The sequence below is a fragment of the Trachurus trachurus genome (assembly GCF_905171665.1).
Source record: "Trachurus trachurus genome assembly, chromosome: 3".
Classification (NCBI taxonomy): domain Eukaryota; kingdom Metazoa; phylum Chordata; class Actinopteri; order Carangiformes; family Carangidae; genus Trachurus; species Trachurus trachurus.
The window spans coordinates 23226194-23250903 of NC_139893.1; the positions used below are offsets into that span (position 1 = coordinate 23226194).

Below are 24710 nucleotides of genomic sequence, written 5' to 3' on the forward strand. Positions count from 1 at the left end.
GTGGAAATGGCAGTGTCTTTACTGCTCTGGGGGGCGACAGGGTAGATACACAGAACAGCCGTGCAGAAGATCTTTGCAGCTGCAGAGCGAGTGTCCACTGACACAGTGACTGATCACCACTGCAGACCATCTTGAGAGCGCACTGAGTAAAGGGTCAAAACACTTGACGACAGATGGCCTCGGCTGAGGATGTCAGTGGTGTAGCAGCTTAACCCCTGATGCTGCTATGACACACTGATAACCAGACAGACTCAAAGCTCTGCTGCTACCAAAGGGGCTTCTATTGAATTTTGAATTAAGGGTGTGAGTACTTTTATACACGACAGACTTGTTTCACTCTTCATTTAGGGTCACTGAGTTTAGATTAGTGGGCAAAAAATGATATTTTATCTTTCTTTTTTTTTTAAGTATATTTTTTGGGGCTTTTTTTTCCTTTAATGTACAGGACAGTTGAGAGAGAGACAGGACATAGGAGGCAGAGAGGGGGGAAATGACACGCAGGATCGAGCCGCTCAGCGCGGGATTCGAACCGGGGTCGCCTGCAGTGAGGACTATAGCCTCAATACATAGGGAGGGTGCTCTACCAACTGAGGCCACCCCGCTATTTCATCATTTTAAAATTGTATCTAAAACACTATATAATGAATGTGTGAGTAATTTGTGGAGTCACAGTCTTGGGGAAAAGAGGTGTGATGATAAAGCAAGTAACCTAAAATACAAGTCATAGTGAGCAGTTATTCATTTTGGAAATGCATTAAGATATTAGTGCAATTCAGATTATAATTTATTTTAAAGAGGAGAGAGGCTAAGTCCAGGTCCAGTCCAGTCACCAGGTGAAAGGCAGAGAGCCTCCATTCTCACTCGTAACAAGTCATATAGTTAACTATCACAATTACTCTGGAGCTTTTTAATTAAGGCAAAAATGTACCATAGCCACGGGAAAAATCCTGCCTAGTTCCTCTTTAAACTGAAGAATTTCCCCAAGGTGACAATGTACAAAATATTTGAATCATAGCTCAATAACAGTGCAAACAAATTTAGAATTGAATACATATTTAAAAATCATTTTCTGACATCATATCATAAAAGAACATCAAGATAGTGTCTCTGATATTTTGGTTATGGAAAACTGGATTGCAGAAGGCTGAAAAAGTATTGCAGCTCATTGTAAATGATGTTTTTACTCTGCTTCATCATCACTCCTGATAGTGGCCAGTAAAGCAGAGGTTATTTTCCTCTTGTTTTACCTTTAAAGACAGGGTGATTTGTTTTACTCAGCCAGACATACTAAAGGTGACAACAAACTCAATTTATGTGATAAATTCAGAGCAGTGGGATTACTTTAAGCAAAAGGAAGCCATTTTTTTCTGGCTGGGCTGACCGCTGCTTTTAGGAGAAACCGGTTTGTGAATGATTGGCAGTTATTGTTTCTGAATAATATCTGTGCTTGTGATAAGGAAATCTGGCCTCTCATCTAATTATAATCTAACTTTTGTCATTTAAAGTCACATGTTACTTTTGAACACTGGACACCCTATTTGTCTAAAGATAAATGGTCTTAGATGACCATGTGTGGGTTGAGACACAGAGGTGTGTCTCCTCTGTCAGCGTCTCAGAGAGTGTCCACGGAGGAGCAGAGAGCGAGCGAGGAGTAAAAAAGGCTGTTAATGAATAACTACAACTATTCATTTTCACCACCCCACCTGTCTCTCTCCCTCTCTCTCTGTCTCAGCAGGAGTTAGTTGATAATGAGGCGTGGTGTTGTCAGAATCACAGTCCACGCTCATCCATCCAAGCTGCTTAGTAAGGGGCCGGGCACACCACTGTCTGGAGCGCATACGCACACACACCCACACACACACACACACAAGGTCACGAGGAGACAGATGTCGGGGTACGCAGTGCACTCGTGCATACCTACATGCAGCACAACTTACTGTGTATAGGCTGAGGAATATATGTGAGTTTAGACAAATACAGACACACACACGTACAGCGCACATAGATTCACATGCAGTATGCATTACTCACACAAATACACAGAGGCACAGACACACAAAGCAGAGCTATGGCAGTGGAAAACCTTGTCAGTGTAGCTGTTGACCTTTACTTGTCACATCTGGTAGTGACATTATCTGAGTGTATATATAGATACATTATGTTCTGGAAGTGTAGTAGTGTGTGTATGTGTAGTTATGTACTGTCCTTTAGTTCTGCTTTTCTCCACGTCTAAACAATCTCTAACTCTTCTCTCCATCCCACCACCCCCCAATCTCCTCTGACCTATTTCCTTCCTTTTCTTTTTACCACTCATCCCTCTCTCATCGCTCCATTCTGTGCCTCCTCAGTCCTTGTCTCTATCTCTCAGCATATTATAATCTCTCCTTTCCTCTCTGTCTCTTCCTTTCAGGAGGGTGAAGGGTAAGTGAAGATCGTTGGGCCCCAGTGGAGAAGCCCAGACATTGTGTGTGTGTATGTGTGTGTTTGTGTGCACCCCATCATTGCTCATCTCTGGCAGTCCTCGCTGGCTGTTCCCCGAGCTACAAGCTACAGAATAAATACACTTTAAATCACCACACACACGCAGACACGCAGACACACACACACAAACACGGGCACACACCCACGCACACATGCACACATGAAGCCTGCTCCTGGGCAGCACTTTGCTGCTGCTAAATGAGGGGTCTTGGGAGTTGTGCTGGCAAAGCCTTTGGCTACTCTCTCGCTCTCACTCCGCACATGAGTCAAACCCAAACTGAAAAAATAAGTTGGAGTTATGACGGGCAGACTGTAATATGCCAGGATATTATAATGTTAAATAGATGGGATTCCACTTACTCAACTTCACTGAACCAGGAACATAAAGGCACTCTGGAGACTTGGAGATTTCCTCCAGAAAAAAAATGTATATCAGCTGAACGGACAAAATGTCAAGACATTCGCTCTCTGAACTGAACTGACTGCATCATGGTGAAAGATGAGACACCTGCATTAAAAGTCTTTAAATGATCTTTGTGTGCAACATGGGTGACCTACTGAGAGGATTCCTGTGGAGCATCAGACACATTTATAAAGCATTGCACTGATTGGATGAGGTATTTCTGGCCCTGCCTGCCACTCCTCCCATTACAACATTTTAAGACCAAAGTTTCTAAAAGCTCACTCAGATGCTGAGATGTAAAATTCTGTGTTCATCATGGTTTGAGGTAGATGAGAAAGGCTTATTTAATAGATGCCAAGGCGACATATCAAATAGTTGAAGAAAAGGTTTTCAGCTCGTTACAGCTTCATGTTTAAAAAACAGACCAAACTGCAGAATATACCCAAATATATACAGTTTGCACCAAACATCTGGACAGAGATAAGTAGACCCCCTGTTCACTCACTATTGGTTTATCGAAATGTTGCAAGGAAGGTTTTGTTGTGGCAGCAGTTTGTTATTTCAACATGACAAGGTTTTCCTAGTTTGGTATAGCCTGACTGACCTCTGCAGATTAACATCAATACAGTTCAGCTTCTTGTGGATGAACTGTAACACTGACCACATGGCAGACTCCACTAATGCTCTTGTGACTGAACTATACCAACATGCAATGGAAAACCTTTCTGGAAGAGCAAAGGCTATACGTGTTAATGCTCAGAAGGTGCATTTCCACATACCTTTGGCGATATAAGACTGTAAAGCACTTAAAGGCTCAGACGCAATGAAATGTTTACATATTTAAACTAAAATGATCTATAAACAGATGCCAATGTTTCAGGCAATTCTACAAATGATCTCTGTTGAGAAATTCAAAGGCAGATGAAAATCACTGGACCCTTTTCAGTATTGCACTTTCGTGTGATTTTAAAACTGTCACCGCCTCCACATTCAGTGGGCTTCTGAATCACCCTCCATCTTCTCTGCAGTGGGTGTGGGTGCAGGTGGTGATAACTCTCCCCTGCCCTCCCTCACTCTCCGCTGTTTCTCTCTCTCTCCGTGCCCATTCGACTAAACATTTTTAAACCAGTGGAGTGTGTGGCAGGGGAATGAAACTGTGTGTTTCATCATGGTGTGAGACAACTAAATACAGGCTGGCTAGTGTTGATATTTTGTCCACTTGCTTTGGGCTTGGACTCAGCACCTAACTGAAAAGTCTGCAGCCACTGGAGGATTTGTTTCAGTGCTGTTTCATAGCCAGGAGTTTAAAACTGTCTTATGGTGGTGAAATAATAATGATATTAAACTGTGATCCGTTGACTAATTCTTAAAATATGTATATACTCCAACTGTGCCAACTGATAAATGAAACAATGGAATCTGACAAAGTGGGATTATGCTGCACACAGAAAAACACATGCACACACAGGCTATATATATCCCTGACCTCAGGCTGTCAGTGCAACTTGTCCTCATCCAGCTCTCTGTCCTTTCCACAATGTAACATCAACTAGGTTAACTGTAGCTAATACAGCACAGCAGGGCTGTCCTAAATGCCTCAACCTACATCTCTATGCATCAATCTAGGGATCTTGTCTTCCTTATTATTGTGAAGCAGTATTACATGGTTCAGGGGCCCAATGGTTGCAAAGATTTCTCATCCTTTGGAGACACACTGAACCTGCAGGTTACAACATAACAATCAAAAATACGAGTCATAATTCACACGAGAGGGTGAACTGGCACCAAAACACACTACTTACAGTGTGGGACCTGCTTAATACCCAGAGGCACAGAGCACAGCCAGATGTTTACTTGACAGGACTGATAACAATAACAGAAGGAGCAGCCCTCTGAGAGTACATGAAGCATGGGATTGAAATTTTTAAAAACACAATTTACTTCCAGTGCTCCTCATCATCCTGTCCTACCCAACTCCATGCACCATCATCATCGTTATTGTCATCATTTCAAAAAGTCACAAACATAACCATAGGCGATGCAGTCCTGCAAAACAAAACTGAAGATCTTTTAAATCTTAAATTGCAACTAAATCACTGGTCCTGGAGATTTTACCTCAGACTTATATCAGAAGGAAAAAATGAATAAGTTACAGCCTGTTGAGTGCTGCTTCACCGAGGAAAAGTTCTCCAGTATTTTACAAGCGTTTGGTGTGTTTTTCTGTGATAGCCTGCCGTTTCCTCAGGATTCATATTTGATTGATGGACAAGCTGATTGTGGATGGAAAATATTATCTTTCCTATTCAATATTTAGTTATATTACAACATTTTAGAAATACAAATGTGAGTGACGCCTTGCTTTTGTAGAACTAACAAAGTAAGTCAGCCTCTAATAATAATAATGCTGAAAAAACACTTTAAAATGCAGATAAAATGTGTGAACTAGCAAATCACCCCAGAAGCATCATGGTGTGAGGATTACAGCCTTATCAAAGTGATTCATTTTCCTTTCAGTTACAGCAATCCTTAGAAAGACCTTCATGTCTTTTCTTTAGCTGCCCTTTCTGCCTTAGCCTTTGTATTTGAGGGATAGAGGCTATTCTCTCATTTATTAAAAAAAAACAAAAAATAAAAAAAACAAGAAAATAAAATCAATACACCCTTCTTCTTTTTCTTTTTTTCTACTTTCTTAAGATCCACCAAAACAAACCCTGCAGTGTTCAGACATCAGACTCGGACAGCTGTCACTGTTAGGCGGTTAAAATTTTAAGAAGCCTGGTGTACAGTGGATGAATAAAAACAGGCAGGGACATTTTATTCTAGCTGTCATGTAGTCGGGGTGGTTTGGCATAAGAAGCAAAAGCTACAAGAGAAAGAGATACAAAAAAAGAAAAAAAAAGAAAACAAAGAACTTACCTGAGGCGTTTTTCAGGTAGCCGTTGGAGTCCACAGTGGTGTACATGACATAAGGACCTGGCTGGTTAACACCAAAAGGCTGTAAAAAAAGAAAGAAAAAGAAACACACATGCAAGCATAAATAAAAAAAAGCTGACAAATGTTGACATCTTACAAATACCTCTTCCCATCAGCTGTCTGTCAACGAGGGCAAAAAAAAAAAAAAAGGGCTGGATGACACATAAAGACAAAAGCAGGAGTGGGTAGACAGAGACAGGCATGTTGTCGCCACGGTGACCTTGAGCATTTTTTCTTTTTGTTTTATTTTCACTGGGTGACATGGCAAATGTCTGACTTAGCTGCCTTGGATCTGACTGAGCATAAATGAGAGTGACGGCTGTGTGTCTGCGTGGGTGGATACAGAGGGGTTGTCTTATCTCTTCATTACGAAAGGATGTCAACTAATGAAGAGATCTGATGAGCCATCCTTCGCTTTAAATCATCTAATCAGGAGACGGTTACGCGCGGAAAACATACACACTGCAGCAGAGACTTGGCCCTTTATGCTGTGACACTCAGCAGTTGGGTGAGAGAGGAATAGAAATGAGGTCAAAAAAAAAAGAGAGAGAGAGATGGGAGAGGTAGAGAGGAGCAGGCTAAGAAAGACAGCAGAAGAGAGGTGTGACTAAGAAGGAAAGGAGCGGGAGAATAAAATGAAAAGATAGACGGGGGTTGATGGATGGGAGAGGAGAGGAGTAGAAACAGCCACGAGCTCCACTCGTCTACTGCATTTATCATTCCCTTCAGTTCGACAGCAAGCGGGTGGAGGAGCAGACAGACAGAAAAAACCAAAACAAGTCTAATACCAACAGCCTCTTGTTGATGCCAGACCTAATGTATTTTGGAGAGGGCTTTCTGCTGCTGAAAGGTTGTGTAAGGGGGAATCCTATTGGCCACGTTATTTCTGTCAGATTCCTCCATCCACCTACGCACCTGCATCTGATGCTGGCTCCTCAGAATGAGCAACAGGTGCTTAAAGCAACAGGAGGAACAGAGCTGAGTGACAGGAAATGGACTCAAGTCAGACTCACAAATGTGAAGCACTTAGACTCAACTTGAAAAAACAATACAGACCTCATCAGCAACTAGTGACTTCACTTGGACTCGAGTCAGACTGTGACACCTTAAACTACAAAGATGTATTTCCTATCTAGAGTTTTATTTCTAGTGAACCAACACAGCCTCATTATTTACAGGCACATGTTGATGTTCTATTTTATCATTCATAGTCACTTTGCCACAGGCCAATAAGCACTTTAACAAACCACCTGTTCAACAAGCATCTTGAAAAGTGACACGTTGAGACCACAGCAAGCTGATTATGCTTATAATGAATTGTTATGAAGAAGTGACAGTGAAAGCTGTAACAGTAACTGCAGGCAGTGAATCACAGCAGCAGCAGAGGACCGACTGATACTGACTGATGCTCCTCATTCCTTCTAAGCTTCACTCAGTATTTTGATATCAGGTGTATCGTTTATTTCACTGACATTTTAAATCTCTTTTCAGTCTTACATTATTCAGTTCATACTCGACGTCACATCAGAAATGAAAATGATTACATTAACGATGTGGAACTGTTGTGCAAATCAGCAATAACGATAATGTAAGTGGACAAACAGCATACTAGTTATTTTTTGACTGTGAAGAACGGGGTCATAATATCAGTTCTATGTAGACACGAGATGGAGTGTAACATAAAATCCTTATTAATGCCAAATGACTAACATTTATGTGCCATTGGTTGCTTGCACAGCAATTTGTACTGTAGGTGTATCTCCCGGCGTCGTCTTGGAAATGTGTCATACCCCTCATGCCGTACTGAAAAATCTTTGCTAAAACTAAGCGTTTTATGAAAAAATGGTCCCATGTGACTGCTATATAGTGCACAACATAAGAAGGCATGTTTATGATACAAGTAAAGCATGACACACATGCTGAAGGTCTGTTTAATGCACTATATCAGCTGACCCACCTTCAGTAGCCTCCTCCTGTCAGGCTGCTACCAAGAAGGGAAATTAATGTGTTGTTGCTGTTTTAACCTACTTGCTAATATACAAAGCAAGAGAGAGGGTGAGCAGAAGAGATGAAAAACTGAAAATCAACTTTTCATCTCTTAATTACTGGATGTTATTCACTGTACACAATGAAGTATACAAACTATCCTGTGAAGTGGAGTTTGACATGTCAACAGTGAGTTGAGTTGAGTCGACCCTGTCATACAGTACATGCATTAGCCGTCTGACATGGGTATTACTCCACAGTGAATCTAGTGACTACAGCCATCAGATAATGTCATGGAGACAAACATATTTTATTATAGGATACTTAGCCAAATTAACCTTATGAGGGACCCAGCAGCAAAATGAGTATGGCAGATAAAGTGGTGCAATAGCTTTGTCGGATATGGATTTCAATAGTCTTCGATGTGCTTTTGATGTAAGACATTTTTTTTTCTGAAGGAGCAATACAAAATGTCTAAAATGTAACCATTTGCCGATACCTCTCTTTCTGTGTATTTTAAGGATGTATTGACTCGGCTTCTTTGATTAAGCTTTTCTTAGCGAAAAAGAAATTCTTGAGTGACCAAGCTCAAGCTGTGGCCTCTATGAGAGGTCTTACTCAGCTCAGTCAAAGGTTCACATGCACCAATCCAATAGCAGTTGGCCTTGTCATGGCAGTGCAGAACAACCAAGACACCCAGCAGAGACCACATGGTCAAATAATAGTATGAATAATAACTACCCACAAGCAACAGAACTGCTGTTAATTAAACAAAGAGAGGGGTACTTTTGAAGAAAATGCAATTGATTGCGAAACGTATGAGCACATGCCAAACAAACAGCACTTATATAATGAAGGACTGTTATGTGCTGACAATAACAAAGAAGGACAGCTGGAGGTGAATGAGCAGGTGCAAATCAATCTATCTCTTTATAGTTTTCATTTTATTCTAGTAAAAGGTAGATACTTCTCATGCAGTTCATCCTCCCCTTGCATGGTTCAGCTGCAGTTGTGATATTTCAGCCTATCCTTCTGTTTCTCTGCTAAAAAAACTGCTGAATACAGATTCTGAAGGTTTTACACATTTAAATTTATTAGGTTTTAAAGGTTTTACACATGCGAGCGTAAGTGCCATGTGCACACAGAGTAGACAGAGACACACACCTGGCCAGACCGGTCAATTGTTAGGACAGATTTGAAACTATTTTATCACACAGTACTCTGTTTGTGACTGCTCCATTAGAAAAGTGGACAAACCAAAGGACAGATTTCTTACCTTTACTTCTTCAGGACAGTCGTTGGAGCAGAGGCCGCTGAGCACTGAGAAAGATAAAGATGCCAAGGTCAGACGTGAAGTTCAGCATAATGTCCAGCACACTGACACACACTGCTGTTTCTGTGCCCTGAGGCAATCTGTATCAACATGTATCAAACATCAAGCAGTCAAACTCACACATAGAAATAAACTTTGTATACACACGAATCAAACTGCACCGTGTCCACTCTTGTGACAGCTAGAACATAAACACTTTCATTTTTGTTAACTGTGCTTGAGTGTTACCTAATGTTTGCATTGTATATTATACCATCGAATCGGCTCTTCTGTTTGTGAGGTGGACAAGACATTAAAAAAAATCAAAGAATGGAGAAAGGGAGGGCTGGTGGGAGGGAGGCAGTGATATAAATAAATTGCTAGCTGTGAGAAACATAAAAAATAAATGTGTAAACTATTAGCACTGCGTGTGCGTGTGTACGAGCACACTAAGTATTTCACTTATTTGTCTGTACAAGCGAAGCGAGGACAAAATCCGCTGAATTGCTAATCAGTCATTAGAGAAGTGACTTTATTAGCATACTAATAGGGCTCTGGGTCTAGGTTGCTTTGATTTGCCTGATGGAGTCACGCTGAAGCCCAATACCCCGTTAATAAGGTCTGCACCCAGTGCTGTAGTAAACAGCAGTAAACTCAGTGCACCTATTCAAAGAGAACATCACAGTGGCCCTGGTCCCATTGTATAGACAGCGGGCAGATAGAGCCTCTGCACTCCATCATCATTAACTTTCCACACAGGTTAATTACAAATATCTAGACTAGAGCATCAATGACCCATCTGAACACAAGTGAGCAGTGCAGCACTATTTAAGACTTGACAGAATGTCAAAGCTGTTTCATATACGGGCTATTGTACTAAATAAAAGTCATTTGTGGAATCTTTGTTGTTACATGATACAGATCAAACTAGTCACAATCCAATATGCTTCATAACATATTGTTTTTTTTTACCACATTTAACCTTTCTCATCACCTCATCACCATGGTTCTGCCTCCACACCTTTAAGAATAGTCAGAGAACTGTGCTGCACACTCCTGTTTCAATTTAAGTGTCAATTCCTGACATCTCTCAGATGCTACTGTCAACACACAAACAATACTGTTTTACAATTTTAACCACCCCTTTTTTGCTCACATTGTGATGTGAAGGAAGCCATTCACGATACACAAACCTTCAACTTTATGTTTTTGCGCAATCTGTGACAATCACCTTCAGTTTCACTATGATCTTTTGAACTTATAGCTATGAGTAGCAACGGAAAGAACCAAATATCTGTAAAATCAATTAAACTCTTATAAGCCTGAGCTGTACTTTGTGTTCAAGGCTAATTAGCATGCTAACACCCTAAACCACCCTCTGGTGAACTTGGCAAACATTGCACCTGCTAAACACCAGTTCCACCAATAGCTGTTGTAGTTGTGTAGTAGTGCTTGGGGTTGATGACCGCATTGCACCATTTTCTTGTACTGTGATCCCTTTATATGGCAGCCGTTCTGCCACCACGTTGTGTGCATAAACAAGAGGATTTTTGATTTCAAAAGAAATGGTGTACGTGTGGCAAAAGCCTATTTTCTGCTTTGAAGTCCACAAGCTTATTAAGAATATGTCTCAAGTGGCATTCAGATGGAGCTCCCATCAAAGACAAACATGTATTCCTTGACCGTTGCTGACCACACTGCATATCAGCTGCTGCTTGTTTTGATATCATTTAACATGACTTTTCAAAGCACATTCAGTAATCACATTGGTGCTCTGGAAAACTGAGTGGTTCTTTATGCTACAAAATGTTTTCAAAGATATCAAAAGAGGCCTGCCGTGATGACAGACTATTCATCATTTAATGAGAACATAAAATCTTCAATTATGCCTTTATATATTTACCGACTGCAGAAACGTGAGGCGCAGTTAGTCGCTCAAGTTGCGTCGACTATTGTGGAAGCTAGAAGTTGAGTTGAATAAACTGATTGACAAATAGAAATCATTAGGTATTTGCCTCTGAAAAGATGAAAGCCTTTAGGAGCCCAAAGGAGGTCTGACCTGCTGCAGCAAAATGGTCAAAAAAAGAAACAGCGCTTGCATGTAATTATCCTGCTCATCAACTCTGAGCAAATACCGCATCATCACATCACAGGCTTTGGACCAAAGTCATCTGTGAAGGACACAGATGATCAATAAATCATAGGGATCAGATTATTCATCACTTGTTTGAATCTCATGCTGTTTGAGGTCAGGCTACAGGCACCACTGTCACCGACACTGTAAATCAATGACACAGAGGGATTACACTGCCATTTGTTTGGAGTCGCTCTCATTTGGGATTATCTGCGAACATTGCATATAGGACAAATGCTACAGGACTCCCATATCTCTTCTGCTACAAGTTTTGTTCAATACTCTTTTCATTTCATTTTGCTACATCGTAAGAGATCACAGTGCAGCTATCCTCACCTCAGTTGTTTTCTCTCCTTACTGTATGTGTTTATGGCCAACAGGTCAGTTAAGACACCATAAATATGTGAAAATTCACCTCCCAGAAGAGTTTCTGCTTCTCCATGGGCTTTAACACAAACTGTGAACTCGTTAAAATAACTGTACATCCTGATGCGAAATGTCTCCTCAATTTATAATCCACCACAGAGAAGGAGAAGGATGTCAGTGCATGAAAGGGCCAACGGGAACAAACAATGTCATGCAGCTTGAATACAAATACTCCGTATAGCAGGAGGTGACTGTCAGGATCGTCTCTTTTATTAAGAAACAAGCCAGAGGAGTTTGCTGGAAATCTAAATGAACATATTTTTGAGAGGAATTGATTTGCACAGCAATCTGTGTCTTGGCGACAGAAAACAAAACACCAGGTTTTTGTGAGATTTTATTTTTCCAGTCTTGATGTCATACAGCTAAATCACGCTTGGAATCCCAATGGAAGTAAAACTGTCAGAGCAGCCGTCTCTCATGCTAAACTTTCTGTCTGCTGTTTAGCCAAATATACAACACCTAATGAAGTCCAAAATTAAAACCAGAGAGGAGAAATTTTTCAGCAAATATCTACTCTAACCCACTAGATACTCTTGAATGTTCAGTTTGTGAGGCAATGAAAACATTTATAAAATTAATTGCAAGAAGGGAACCGCATGCTTAAGAGTTTCACGACACAAATTCAATGATGCATAAAAAGAAAGAGAAAGAAAAAGATAGACATGAACTGCATGAATGCAGAAGTGCTTCACAACTCAATGGGCACCACGTCGCTCCAGATGAGTCTGTGTCAAGGAAGCTATTTGTGTGTGTGTGTGTGTGTCCAGGCTGTCACAACATTCATCAGAGAGAGGAAACGAGAATCTAGAGTTTCTTCTATGAGGCCGCTTTGTACTTCATTCAATCCCTGGTTGACATGTATGTAACAGCTCCTCCATGGCTAAAACAAGATCCCTGGAATAGCTCTCACACAATCTCTGGGCAACAGAGATACAAGTCTTGCTGATACAAGAGTCACACACACACACACACACAGTCCGGTGTAATATTAAGACTCATGGCAGCTCTTTCACAGGACTAACCTAATCGAGTGGAGGACAAAAGGTCTGTGTACTGTGTGTGGGTCTGTGTGTGTTTGTTTGTGTTTTCATCAACGACTCAGCCACCAAGGAGCATTTCATCAACAGTCTGCGCTAAAGTGTCAGCTCTTTATTTTATTGTCTGGGTTGGACCGCCACAGCGGGACCAGTCCTGTAAGTGGGTGCGCCCCTGACTGACGGACTCAATGAGTGATAAAGTTACGAGGCTGGCTGGCCAAATGCTGCATGATTGAGTGTTTTACAACATTGTTTGGATGGCTGAGGTCATTATTCTTTCAAAGGATTTTTTTAAGAACCTTCAGCGCTCTTTCTGTCTCCTGCTGAAAAACTAACATCCCCAAAGAAGGGATTAATTGGCCTTGTCAGATAGGCTTAATAAACCCATTCCTGTTATTATTATATTTCAATGTTTAAAATGCACTGGCCGTCACACATTATGAGAGACAACACTCATTTTCCAAAAAAACAAAAATTGAAATAACAACTGAGATGTCTCGGTGACGTCTCTCAGCATCTTGTGCCATGGTCAGTAAATCAGATGTGGCCAGAGCTTGGGATTTGAATAATATGGTGGATGCCTTTGCCTGATGAGGAAGAAATATCCGGTTTAAAAATTGCAGAGCTCACTGTGTGTTTTTAGTGTGTGCCTATATTTTAATGATAACCAGGCCAGGCTCAATGATCAGACTTGTTTTGCTCATTAATATGTGTTGCATGTTTGACCATGTGTAGTTTTAGTGACAGCTTAGCTGCAGCTGCCAGTTAGTCATAATTCATATTTAACTAGGGACCATTTGGGATCACCACCATCAGGTCTGATGCCTGTCAAGATGTTGAGAGCAATACAGATACAATAACTGCATCACACAGTAGTCTATAGAACAAACTAATAGGCTGTGTGCCTTAATGTTATTGCTGCTGTCAAATGTTAGAGGTAGCGTAGCAGAACGCTGGTGCAATAAGAGTTTCCTTCAAATGTACATTTAAAAAAAAAAACCTCATCTATGAATCTGGATGATAATGTATTAAATGAAGAGGGTTAGACTTTGCCATTTTTTGTATTCTGTCCTGTTTCTTTACAGCAAAACCTCCCTAATTTACTGGTAATAAAGGTGTTTCGAGTGTGTTTGAGGTGCTGACAATAAATAGTGCTAGCTGTAATTTTAAGCATTCATTCATGGGTACAAGCAATAATTGAATCCGACTTTCTAATGCATGTCAGGCCAAGGCTTGAAATGTTGTGGAAAAATAAGCCTGAATTAAATTTGTGCTTTCATCAACTGGCTTTGCAGAGAACATATTGACCTCTTGAATTATTTTGTATTTGAATAAAAATGAAAATACTCTAACCTTGATAAAAAAAAAAGAAAAAAAGAAAGAAAACGACCTATGGTCTTTTCCATTCCATGCAAGCAAAGAAGGAGAACAGGAAATCAAAAATGTTTTCTCTGCTTTGTCAGATATAAATTGTGTACATAACCTTTTGTGTAGCATTGTTGTGTAGGATGATTATTATTATTTTTGATGCAAACACAACATTTAAAGTGTGGAAGTTTGAATTTGCAGCAGAACATGTTTCACCCACTGATTCTGCAAAACAAACACTGTAACCAAACGGTTACTGAAGAGCACCGTGAAACCTTCATAGTTTGCAACAGATATGCTCTTTGAGAACGTTTTCTCCCGATAGAAAAACACAGTAATATAGTCGTCTGGGTGCGGAGAGAGCTAATTTCATGGGAAATAAATGTTTGTAACTGCACTCTTAAATAAACAATTCTCCATGCATGTGTTTTCACTCAAAATTTGTTTCTGTTTATATAATACAGCCTGTAATTGCAACTTCATTGGCCCTCTATAAAAAGAAACTATGGGGAGCCATGGTAACCACATGCACACGTCACAACACAGTCCTTAGCTGTTGGGTCAGATGACGTCACATTCACTGCACACATATACACACAAACACACACACACACACACAAGGAGAAAAATGTGATGAGCAGACCTTGACAGGGGAACATGACATACCGCCTCAGCGCTAGTGGCTACGAGTCGGCCGGAGCCAAGCAGACACACACTGTACATGCAAACACACTGACACACAAGCACAACGACATGACAACTGAGCGACATTTGCTCTGAGATGCTCATCACTTCTCATTGTCCTCAGGATGCTTTTGCTGACCGCAGGGCTGCTCACAGACATGCATGGGCACAGCACATGCCTGCATCCACACACTGCAGAGTGACTGACAGTGAACTGACATCCGCTTTTAAATAGAAATAGCAGCTCCAGTAATGACCACCTGCTAATGGCCAAGTAATCCATGTTATGAGGATAATCTACACAGTATCTCTACATGTGGTGTGAATGTGTTGTACGTGTGTGAGAGCGCCTCTGCACATTAACAGACTTTCTGCTTTTCTGCCTGATAGACTTCTGCAGAATGAAACATTTAGATTTTATTACAAAAGCTCTCCAATAAAGAGCTGTCACTTAACAAAATGTCTCCCATAAAACTGGTTGCCTCATCAGTGCCTGACTAAAAACTAAAAAAAATATCCTTATTTGCCCCTAGTAGACATTATGGCTTTAATGGCGACTGTCTGGTCGAAGTGTAAGTAAGATGAGGCACCGCACTGCTGTTTGGATCCCAGAGGGAGCGTCTCCTGCTCTGTGTTCACTTTGAGTAACATCATTAAAGTGTTGTTGTATGCTCACTGTCCCTGAACAGCTGGCAGTGGCTTCCACTGTGTTTCACGTTCAAATGAACACTACAAATGCAATGTGACCACCACATTAATTGGCCATATCAATTAGAATAGGGCTTAAGATCCTCACGGAGGCTACATGTCTAGAGAATACACCTTTGCTCCATCCAAACATAATATTATAGCTATGAATCACATTTAGCAATTTACTCTGGTCTCAGCTAACTTTAATACCACTGTTAGCAGGCGGAAAGGTCTGCAAATCTAGTACACTTTTATATAGAAGCAACCAAAGTATTATCAAGAGAGAACACACCCCCTTCTTTATCATTAACTGATAAAATTATTATTGTACACATAAAATACTGAGCAGTCTCTTGTCCTCCTCTGAGGCCAGCAGGTGTGACAACATTGTAAAACTTCCTACAGCTGTAAAAGATAATTGACTGGCTTGCATCACTGGTTCATAATGGCCAATGCCATTAAAGCCTTAAAAACCAGCCCACAATCTTCCCCTCTGCTTAGTGTAGCCAGGCCCGACTCGGTGGAACTGTGCCTGGGTCAGGAGTGTTGTCAGTGGCCGCAGAGCAGAATTAATTTGCAGGCTATTGGATTAGCCTTCAGAGCCATAAATCAAATATCGTGCCCAAGTCTAATTCAAAATTAGGTGCTGCCTGTTGTTTTCATCTTCTAAACTACTACCCATAATTTGCTAATTGGTCGGCCTTCCAGCTACCTCAATTCTCAGTGGATGGGGTCCACACTAATAAAATTGAACCTGATAAAATTTGAAATTGATTTAAGCTGACTTCTCTCAGGGTGTATCACTGGAGCCTTGCTGCTGCTGTTGGAAAGATAAATGTTAAAGTTCCCATCTTAATTACAGCGAGAAGAACAGTGACCATCATCTACAAGCTGCTTTTCTCACTAAGGGCAGAACCTACAACAGTAATAATAATAATAATAATAATAATAATAATAATAATAATAATAATAATAATAATAATAATAATAATATGCAGTGTTTTTGTATTGGAGGGCTGCTTGTGGTCACATTAGCAGGCCGAGCTATTACAACATCCACTGTCAACATAACCTGGAGCAGGATACTATTTTGACAAACATGAGAGCAGGCACTCCCACTCAGCCTTCTTTGTGTGTTGCAGCAGAAAAGAAGAATTCCCCAAAATCTGAATATGCAGCCTCCAGTTAAATCCTCCTTCGGACGACAGAGCCACACTGAAAGACTTCATGTAAATCTCTGCGTTGTCATTTGAATGAAATGAAAAGAGGGAATAAAAGGCAGCAGTGACTGACAAGACTGAGGGGGGCGGAGAGGAAGCGGGAGGACAGGAAAAAAGACGTTTGTCGAGGAGAAACAAGGCGGGAGGCAGGGTGAGGGCAGGAGGAGAGGTGAGAGTGGGATAAAAAAACAGGGCTGAAAGGGTTAGAGGGGAGGAAATGAAAGAGGCTAAATAAGAAAAGATGGGAGAACAAGAGGAGAGAAATGGAAAGAGGAGGAGATGTGGAGAGAGGAAAGAAGAGAGCTGGATTTGATCTAGGAGGATAAGAGATGAAAAAGGAGGTGAGGAGTAGAGGGAGAAGGGGGTATGTGGGCCTGAGAAAAGCTCCCAGATGTTTCTCAATGCAGCTAATCTGCATCCTAATAAGTCAGCAGGAAACTAATCAACTCATATAGTTCTGCCTGTCAGTCTCTCTCTTCATCTCTTTTCCACACACATACTCACACACACACAAACACACTTTGAGATGTTCATGAAGAGATACCCCCTCCTCCCCCCTCCTCTCACCATCTCCCATCATTTTATCCTTCTTTCTAATTTTGGAGTTTATGATTTCTCCCATCTCTTCTCCTCAGCAGTAATCATCGCTCCATCTGGCTGCCCTGCAACAAGCTTTTGCATCATTGTTTCTTTCAGCTTAAGATTCTTACAGAGTCGTTTTCAACCATCACAGCTGATAACGAGTCTGTGGGAATCCATATGGGTATCAGACATATTGAACCAATGCAGCAACAGCAGACTGAATGTGATCTGATATAATGTGCACTTGGCCTAGCTCAGGTCGTAGGAGGAGATTTGTCACATAGGTGTATTGATTGGCCGTCAAATGTCAAGACAGGTCTTCTCCATCTGAGCAGGTTGGAGACAGACAGTATAGAGGAGGAAGGAAACACAAACGCCGATGTGTAAACAATCATTGCGCAGTTGGTAATGCACCATCAGATCCTTGTAATTCTATCACAGGCCGTGCTAATAATAGGCAGGAGAGGTTGCAATGCTGCTTTGTGGGCCCCTTTATTGGCACCCCCCCCCCTTGTTTAAATCAGGAAAGCAAACAAAATTGTTTCACAAAAGCTTAGGAACAACTTAAATTTTTTTGATTCATATGTAAAGGCTATAACCCACAAGAATAAAGAGCATGTCACAGGAACATCATGTGAAGAAGACTGCAGCAGCAGTCGAAATTATTAAGGTATGTTACAAAAAGTATAGCCTTTACATATGAACTCAACAAGAAATATATCAAAAGTAGGCTAGATGAACGTGTTTGGACTATGAACTTAATAATTTTTTAAACTGTAAGTTATTTTAATAAATCACTCGATAGAGACAATATATTGTCCTATACATTTGTAAAGTAATATGTAAAAATATGGAGTCTGAGTCACGCACGCATGCAGGGACGCAGGCAGGCATGCACCCTTCCTTTTCTTTCCAACCATCCCTCTTTAGAGAACATGATCATAAATGGAAACCTCAAATGTAATTCATGATTTCTATCCTTAAGAATGGGTAAAATTAATCATACAGATTTCAAGACAATATCTTTCATGATAAGAAAAAGGAAAGTCCGCACACCAACAACAGCTCCAGAGCAATAATCTATTTTCACCAAAAAGGGAGTAACGTTTTGGGTTAGAAACTGTCTGAGGAAGGGTTTCTAACCCGAAACGTTACTCCCATTTTGGTGATAATAAATTATTGCTCTGGAGCTGTTGCTGGTGTGCGGACTTTCCATTTTCTTATCATTTACTTGTGTTGTCCGGCGCCCAGCATTTAGACTTAAGGATGTGCGTGCTTTTTCTATTTTTTCAATATCTTTCATGTGACCATACTGTCAGCATCCTTCACTCAGCAGCCACGATAGAAATTCACAATGTCTTTATTGTTATCACTATCTGCTGTGATATACTGTGATGTAATCCACATTTAGTCCTGTTGTGTTCTTTCAAAGTAGAGACTAAAGATCAACTGAATCAAGATGTCACGGCTTCTGATCTTAGACTGATCATGTTAATCAATATGCACATACTGAAGTATGTCCTCATTGGAGGATGGTGCCCTCATCAATGAGAGCATCGTCTAATGTGAATGATGATGATTATTGCAGCTACATACATTGTATGTAAATTTCCTCCTTTCAGTTCATTAAATTGCTGCTACATCTCACATGTTGATTTATCTGCCGCCTTTGATTTAAGGAGAGCTGCACCCGAGTGGAATGCCATTATGCACGGCCATCACCGCTGTGTTTACCTTTATTAGTCCAGTGGACATGCACATGCACTTGCCAAGAGTACGGCTAGTGTTTTAGATGCAGTGCGCGGACAATCCGGACATGCAGCTGACAGTGAATTAACAGAGTGAGTGAGTGAGTTAATGGCAGAGAGTGAGCAGTGGTGTAGCTGCTGTTAGTGCAGCCAGAGGTTTGCTGAATAAAGCAGACCTGGTAAAATGTGAATGTGCGGATGGGACAGAAAGAGTTCCTCAGAGAAGCAATGGGGAAAAACACTCTTATTTGTGTTTACAACATTACATAGGTGTTTGATTTATACATGTTGCACTATATAGATACAACTACAAAGCTATGTCCACCACACTAATGCTAGTATGAGAGCATTTTAGCTCTCTATCAGAAATAATCTCTATCCTGTAGTGACACAATATAAAAATCCAGGACCTTTCATTCAATGTCAGTGATGAGCACGCCTCAGTTCAGGCAGAGTTTGCAGTAGTTTTTGCCAAAAAAAAGGAAAGAGGATGAAACTGAACTGCAACTATACACTACATAACATTCAACCAACCACTTTGAGAAGAACCGTCATAACAAAATGACATACAGTCCTGATATGTCTTTTTTCTCAGCTTTCAGGTATATATATTTATTTTCACAGAATGGCACCATAGCTGCCAAGGCTTCCACTTGGCTGCAGCTCCACTCTGAAAACCTCTAGCTTCCTGCTAAATAATATATGCTCCTATGGCAACAGAGGTAAGGGTCTTGATGGAATGTGCCAGTGAACGAGCTGCTGCATGTCGGGCTCACAGGAGGATAAGATGTCAGAGCGGTGCAGGTTCAGGTCATCTCAGTGTGAAGAACCCAGCAAGAGTCCAGGCCTCTGGCAGGCAGAGAGACAGGGCTGCTGTCTGAGGCCAGCATGTGATGGATTTATCCCAGGAAGTCCATGTGCATCCTGGGATCTTACCTTTCACTCACAAACTGCACACACACAAACACCGAGCACGACACAAAGTCGATCCTTGAGCAGGCGTTGTTCGATAATGCTCAAGGTGGTGGTGGTGGTGGTGGGGGGGGGTGAGGGACATCATCTTGAGAAAATGGGATTCCACATTAGAGAGCAGAGGCCTGGGTAACACTGCAAAGAACCCAGCACTAGACAGCACAGTGTGTCAAGTCTGAATAAGCAATTCACACATTCATTCTCACTTATTACAGTCTAACGTTATGAGCTGTGCTATCAAATATGCCTGAAAAGAACGTTAAATAAACTATTTACCCTCAGGGGTTTGTCACGGGAGGTGCGAGGCTATTAAGCTGCATTTGAGATCACATCCACAAGGGAGATAAATGAAATGTCAACAGAGTGTATCACTTGACAGATACATTTTTATTTTGGTTGCTTGCTGTACGCTCGCAAGTCAGTAGTCAGCTAGATGCAGAAAATGCAACACTGAACATGTATGAAATATTAACAACCTAAAAATGTAATAACTGAAGTTGTTGTTGTGTGTGTTTTTCTGGGCATTTTGGTGTGGGTGTGTGTGTTTTGTTTGATTTGCTGCAGTGAGAGAAGACATGGATAAGAAGAGAACAGCTGTTTAAAGAGATGCCACAGAACAAATTCATGTTACAGCAGGGGAGGGGGGAGGGGGGTGTCAAGGTCACACACAAAGAGACAGTACACACAGACTGTCAGGATAACTGCTAACACTATTTTGTGTTTATTATACACACTTCTTGCATTTGATCAGATGCTAAACATGACTAAAGCTCTAAACCTCTGTTGAATTTAAATTACCCATCCCAACCAAATTCAGTTGTACAGTAACTACCCTATTAAAGTCAAGCTTCTCTACAAGAGAATATGGATCATATGCATTTGGGGAAAATATCCAATTGCGATTTATTTTCCCCACTTTTTTTGATTGATTGTGGCTCTGTTACTATTTTCTGTACATTAAGGCAATGCACATAAATGGTGCAGTAATTTTGGCTGATGGGACCTTTTCTTAAGAAGCTGTGGGTATTTACAAACTGTCTGATTAAAGCAACACAATGTAACTATTTCCACTTAAAGTTACAGTTTCACAATTAGTTTGACATTTTATCTTGTTCTAACAGGGAGACACAGCGCCCGGCTAGCTTGGTATTGCACATGTAATTTTGGTTGGTTGGCTGGCACCCGCTTGTGAGAGCATGTATTGCTTTATGGCAACATGTCACATCAACATCTCTCACCTCGCTATAAGAAGCTAGTTAGCTCACTATTCTCAGTAGGTTCGTCATGGTAGATGTGGTGAACGGACCAAAGGAGGCATTGTAAAGGAGGATGCAAGGAATAGACAGCAACAGCAAACTTTAGTTTTTTCGGCTGGTTGTGTAGGATTTAGCTTGTCAACAAATAAATGTGTATTGCTGTTTGTAAATGGGGCTCAATTTGCGACATGCATTTTCAAAAAACACAGTAAAGGGGATTTACACTCTGCAACTGTAAAGAAACCCCATGAGAAATAACATTAAAAAAAAAAAAATTCTGCAGGGTAGTTTTAACACCGTTCTGGCTAAAAATACTGGAGGTCACCAAAATTCAGACATTGGTGAAAAGAATAATACACTGTGTTTTAACTGTTAACAAGGAATTTTCTGATGACAAACCAGCAAGACAGTCATTCACGCAAACACGACAGGTGATTGGGTCGAGTGTGAGCTGAGATGATAAGATGCATCATCGGTTGGTGTTTCAGATCGTCAGTGCTCTGGACCACCAGCCCTGTAACTGTGAATGTGAATGGGTGACGGGGGTTGAAATATCACAGTGCCCTAACTGGTCAACATGGATGCCATGTGACTGAGCTGGAGTTTCCCCATTGGCCGTTGCTCTTTCATAATGAACTGGCACAAACAGTTTCTATTTAGGGTGCGTTTACAGCCTGCAGTGTTGCCAACTAGCAGTGAGTGACAAATCTAGCGAGATCTAGAGGAGAGATGCCAGTAATGCCCTCTCACATGTCTGCTGTGTTCAGTGAGTGGCAGAGCAGCAGCTTGTTGCCCAGACAAAGCCTATGCACTGTGTGAGAGAGACAAAAGACGAGATAGAGAAGAGATATCCTGCCGCTTTGAACTTCCTCTCTAGGCTATTTAGGTGAGTGAAAGCTAAAATTAGACCACAATTGTTATCTTTAATTCATGTGTTTGGTATTTTTGTTAGATGATGTCATGGATATAAAGATCTAGATTTTAGCAGCAGCACTGTTAACATAGAGTCTTATTAAGATATATTTCAGATGCTATTTCATCCAGTTCCATTGTCTGACAACATAAACATATACCATATAAATGAGAACAGCGTTATTGGAAATCCAACTGTACTACAAAACTGTATATCTGAGCATGCAGGTAAGGAGAGAAGCAAACACATAAAGGGTTAAAACCAGCTGTCAAACATGACCCTATAATATCAGTTGTCTACAACAAATATTTGGCTATAGTAATATCATACAAGAATTTGTCACAAGTGCCAAAATTTTAAATTTGGTGTGAACCCCTTCAGGAATTAGCACAAATTAGCTAAAGTGACAGCCAGCAACATGAACGCTCACATTCTTTCTCTTATAAATAACAATATTAGAAGCATTCAAGCATACTTTGTGAATTGAAAACCGTGGTCCTGCACTTTAAATATTCCAGCCCTAGCATGGACATATGACAGTATATACTGTACTGTACACGAGTATACAGTAGGATTACAACAATTACATGATGTATTCCACACATCTCAACTGGGCACCTGGAAACCACTGGGATCCTGGATTTATCTCAACCTAGCACTCAAACCAGTGTCCCACAAATGCTCAAGTGCATGCCAGGACTTGGGACATTGGAGACACCGGAGACCCTTTTCATGGCAGACACTGTGACTTGTCAAAGCAGGATAAAGCACAGGTGTAAATAATAGTAACAATGGCTCCATTATTGAGCATGCACAATACCAGAGCCCTGCAACTGGTTCACCCAAATGAAATGCAGCCACCTGTGCTGTTTCCTCATCCTGCTTTAACAGGTCAAAATGTCTAATTAGATCTACTCCTTACCGTACCCAAGGAATCATGAAGCCTGAAGTTTGCAGTCGTTGCCATGAAACCACATGTGCTCCAACAAGACTCCTGGTAACAACCCTCTAGTACACAGTGCTACAATCAGTTAGACCAACAGGATGTCACCCAGCACTGGTCCCATCATTAGAAGCAATGCAACATTTATCACTGCTCCCATTTCACTAGTGTATCATTCAAGTGGCTGACAGAGTGGTCTGCTGTCTGCGGTATCAAAACAAAGACCGGCATTAGACCTACATTTTGGGTCTGACTATTCATGCTATACTGTTATATACACTGTATGAATAGCATGAAATGTTATATACTGTACAGTATACAGTATATAACAGTATTAGCATGAATAGATGTTTACTTGCTGTTAAAGAACAAAAAAAATTCTGTTTGAAAAAAAATTCTGAATTCAGCATCAAATTTTATTTCTTTGATCACCAAGAGCTGTCTGCAGAGGTTTATGAAAAAAAAATGTCAGTGTTAAATCTTGTATTTATCAGGTCTTTTCTCCTATCACGTTCTGATAATGACTCACTGCAGCCTCTGATCTGTATCAATCAATCAAGCAATCACCACCACCCGCTCCCTGTGAGAAACCACAGTCTGCTGCAGTGAAACCTGACAAATATCCCTATTAATTTGAATTTAGCTTAATACCAGATATGACTTCTTTTTGCTGTCAGATTTTTGTTTTGGGATTTTCTCTCATGGAAATGAACTTTTTCTGTCTGTTCATCATTACACACAGTACCAGAGGTCTATTTATCTACCACTGCAATAAACTATTTACTTAAATGTAGTTTGGAACTGTCTTGATTCTCAACAATACCATTTCTGAATAACATGAATAAACCTGGTTTGTTTTGACAAGTAAAAAGTGCCTATGTGAAGGAATATGCATTAAGAAGGGGTTATTTTATGAATATGTAATAATACACATTGAATATGTGTTAGTAATTCTGTGCTGGTGTGTGTTTATTGAGCATGGTGATATCTCATACGTATGTTTCTGTTTCTGAAAGCAGAGGAGCAAGTGTTACCCCTCCCTTCCCAAAAGACAAAACAACAACCATTTGCCAACTGTGCAGAGACAGAAATGAACAACGATATTTTTTCTACTAATGAGCAGAGCAGAATGACAGATTAAACTGTGCAAAGGCCCACCCTAGAGTGGAACTATTTTTGCTTTCCTCAAATGTCACTAGGTACTAACGCTGTACCAACATTTTGACTTCAAAAGAGCACGTCTTGATTTCTACTCAAACACGTTACAATAAAAAAAAAAATGAAAGGAATACAATCTATTAACTGAGCAGGAGAGTGAAAAAAAAAAAACCGCTGGGTGCCAAAAATGTATGAAACTATTTCTGAGCATCAAGATCAGATATTGAAGCACAGCTGCATCTAGTCAGGCATTATTTGTGACTCAAATACAACATACTGCTCAGACGACATGAACCGTTTCTGTAGAATTAGTCAACATTTACTCATCTCAGTGCATAGACAGAATAAGGTTGGGAAGGAAGAAATAGAATGAGTTATTTTTCTGGCATTGCTGACATCTTCATCAGATAATCAAAAATGGAAA

At 40.7% G+C, this 24710-nt stretch overlaps 1 protein-coding gene across 1 annotated transcript in view; it reads right to left on the reverse strand.

Annotated features, from left to right (window-relative positions):
* Positions 1 to 24710, reverse strand: part of itfg1 (integrin alpha FG-GAP repeat containing 1) — a 142790-nt gene that overhangs the window by 24933 nt on the left and 93147 nt on the right. Inside the window, exons 13-14 of the mRNA XM_083998250.1 lie at positions 9120 to 9163; positions 5801 to 5879 (exon numbers count right to left, since the gene is read on the reverse strand). Of these exons, the coding sequence (XP_083854376.1) occupies positions 5801 to 5879; positions 9120 to 9163 (123 nt within the window). The remainder of the gene's footprint in view (positions 1 to 5800; positions 5880 to 9119; positions 9164 to 24710) is intronic.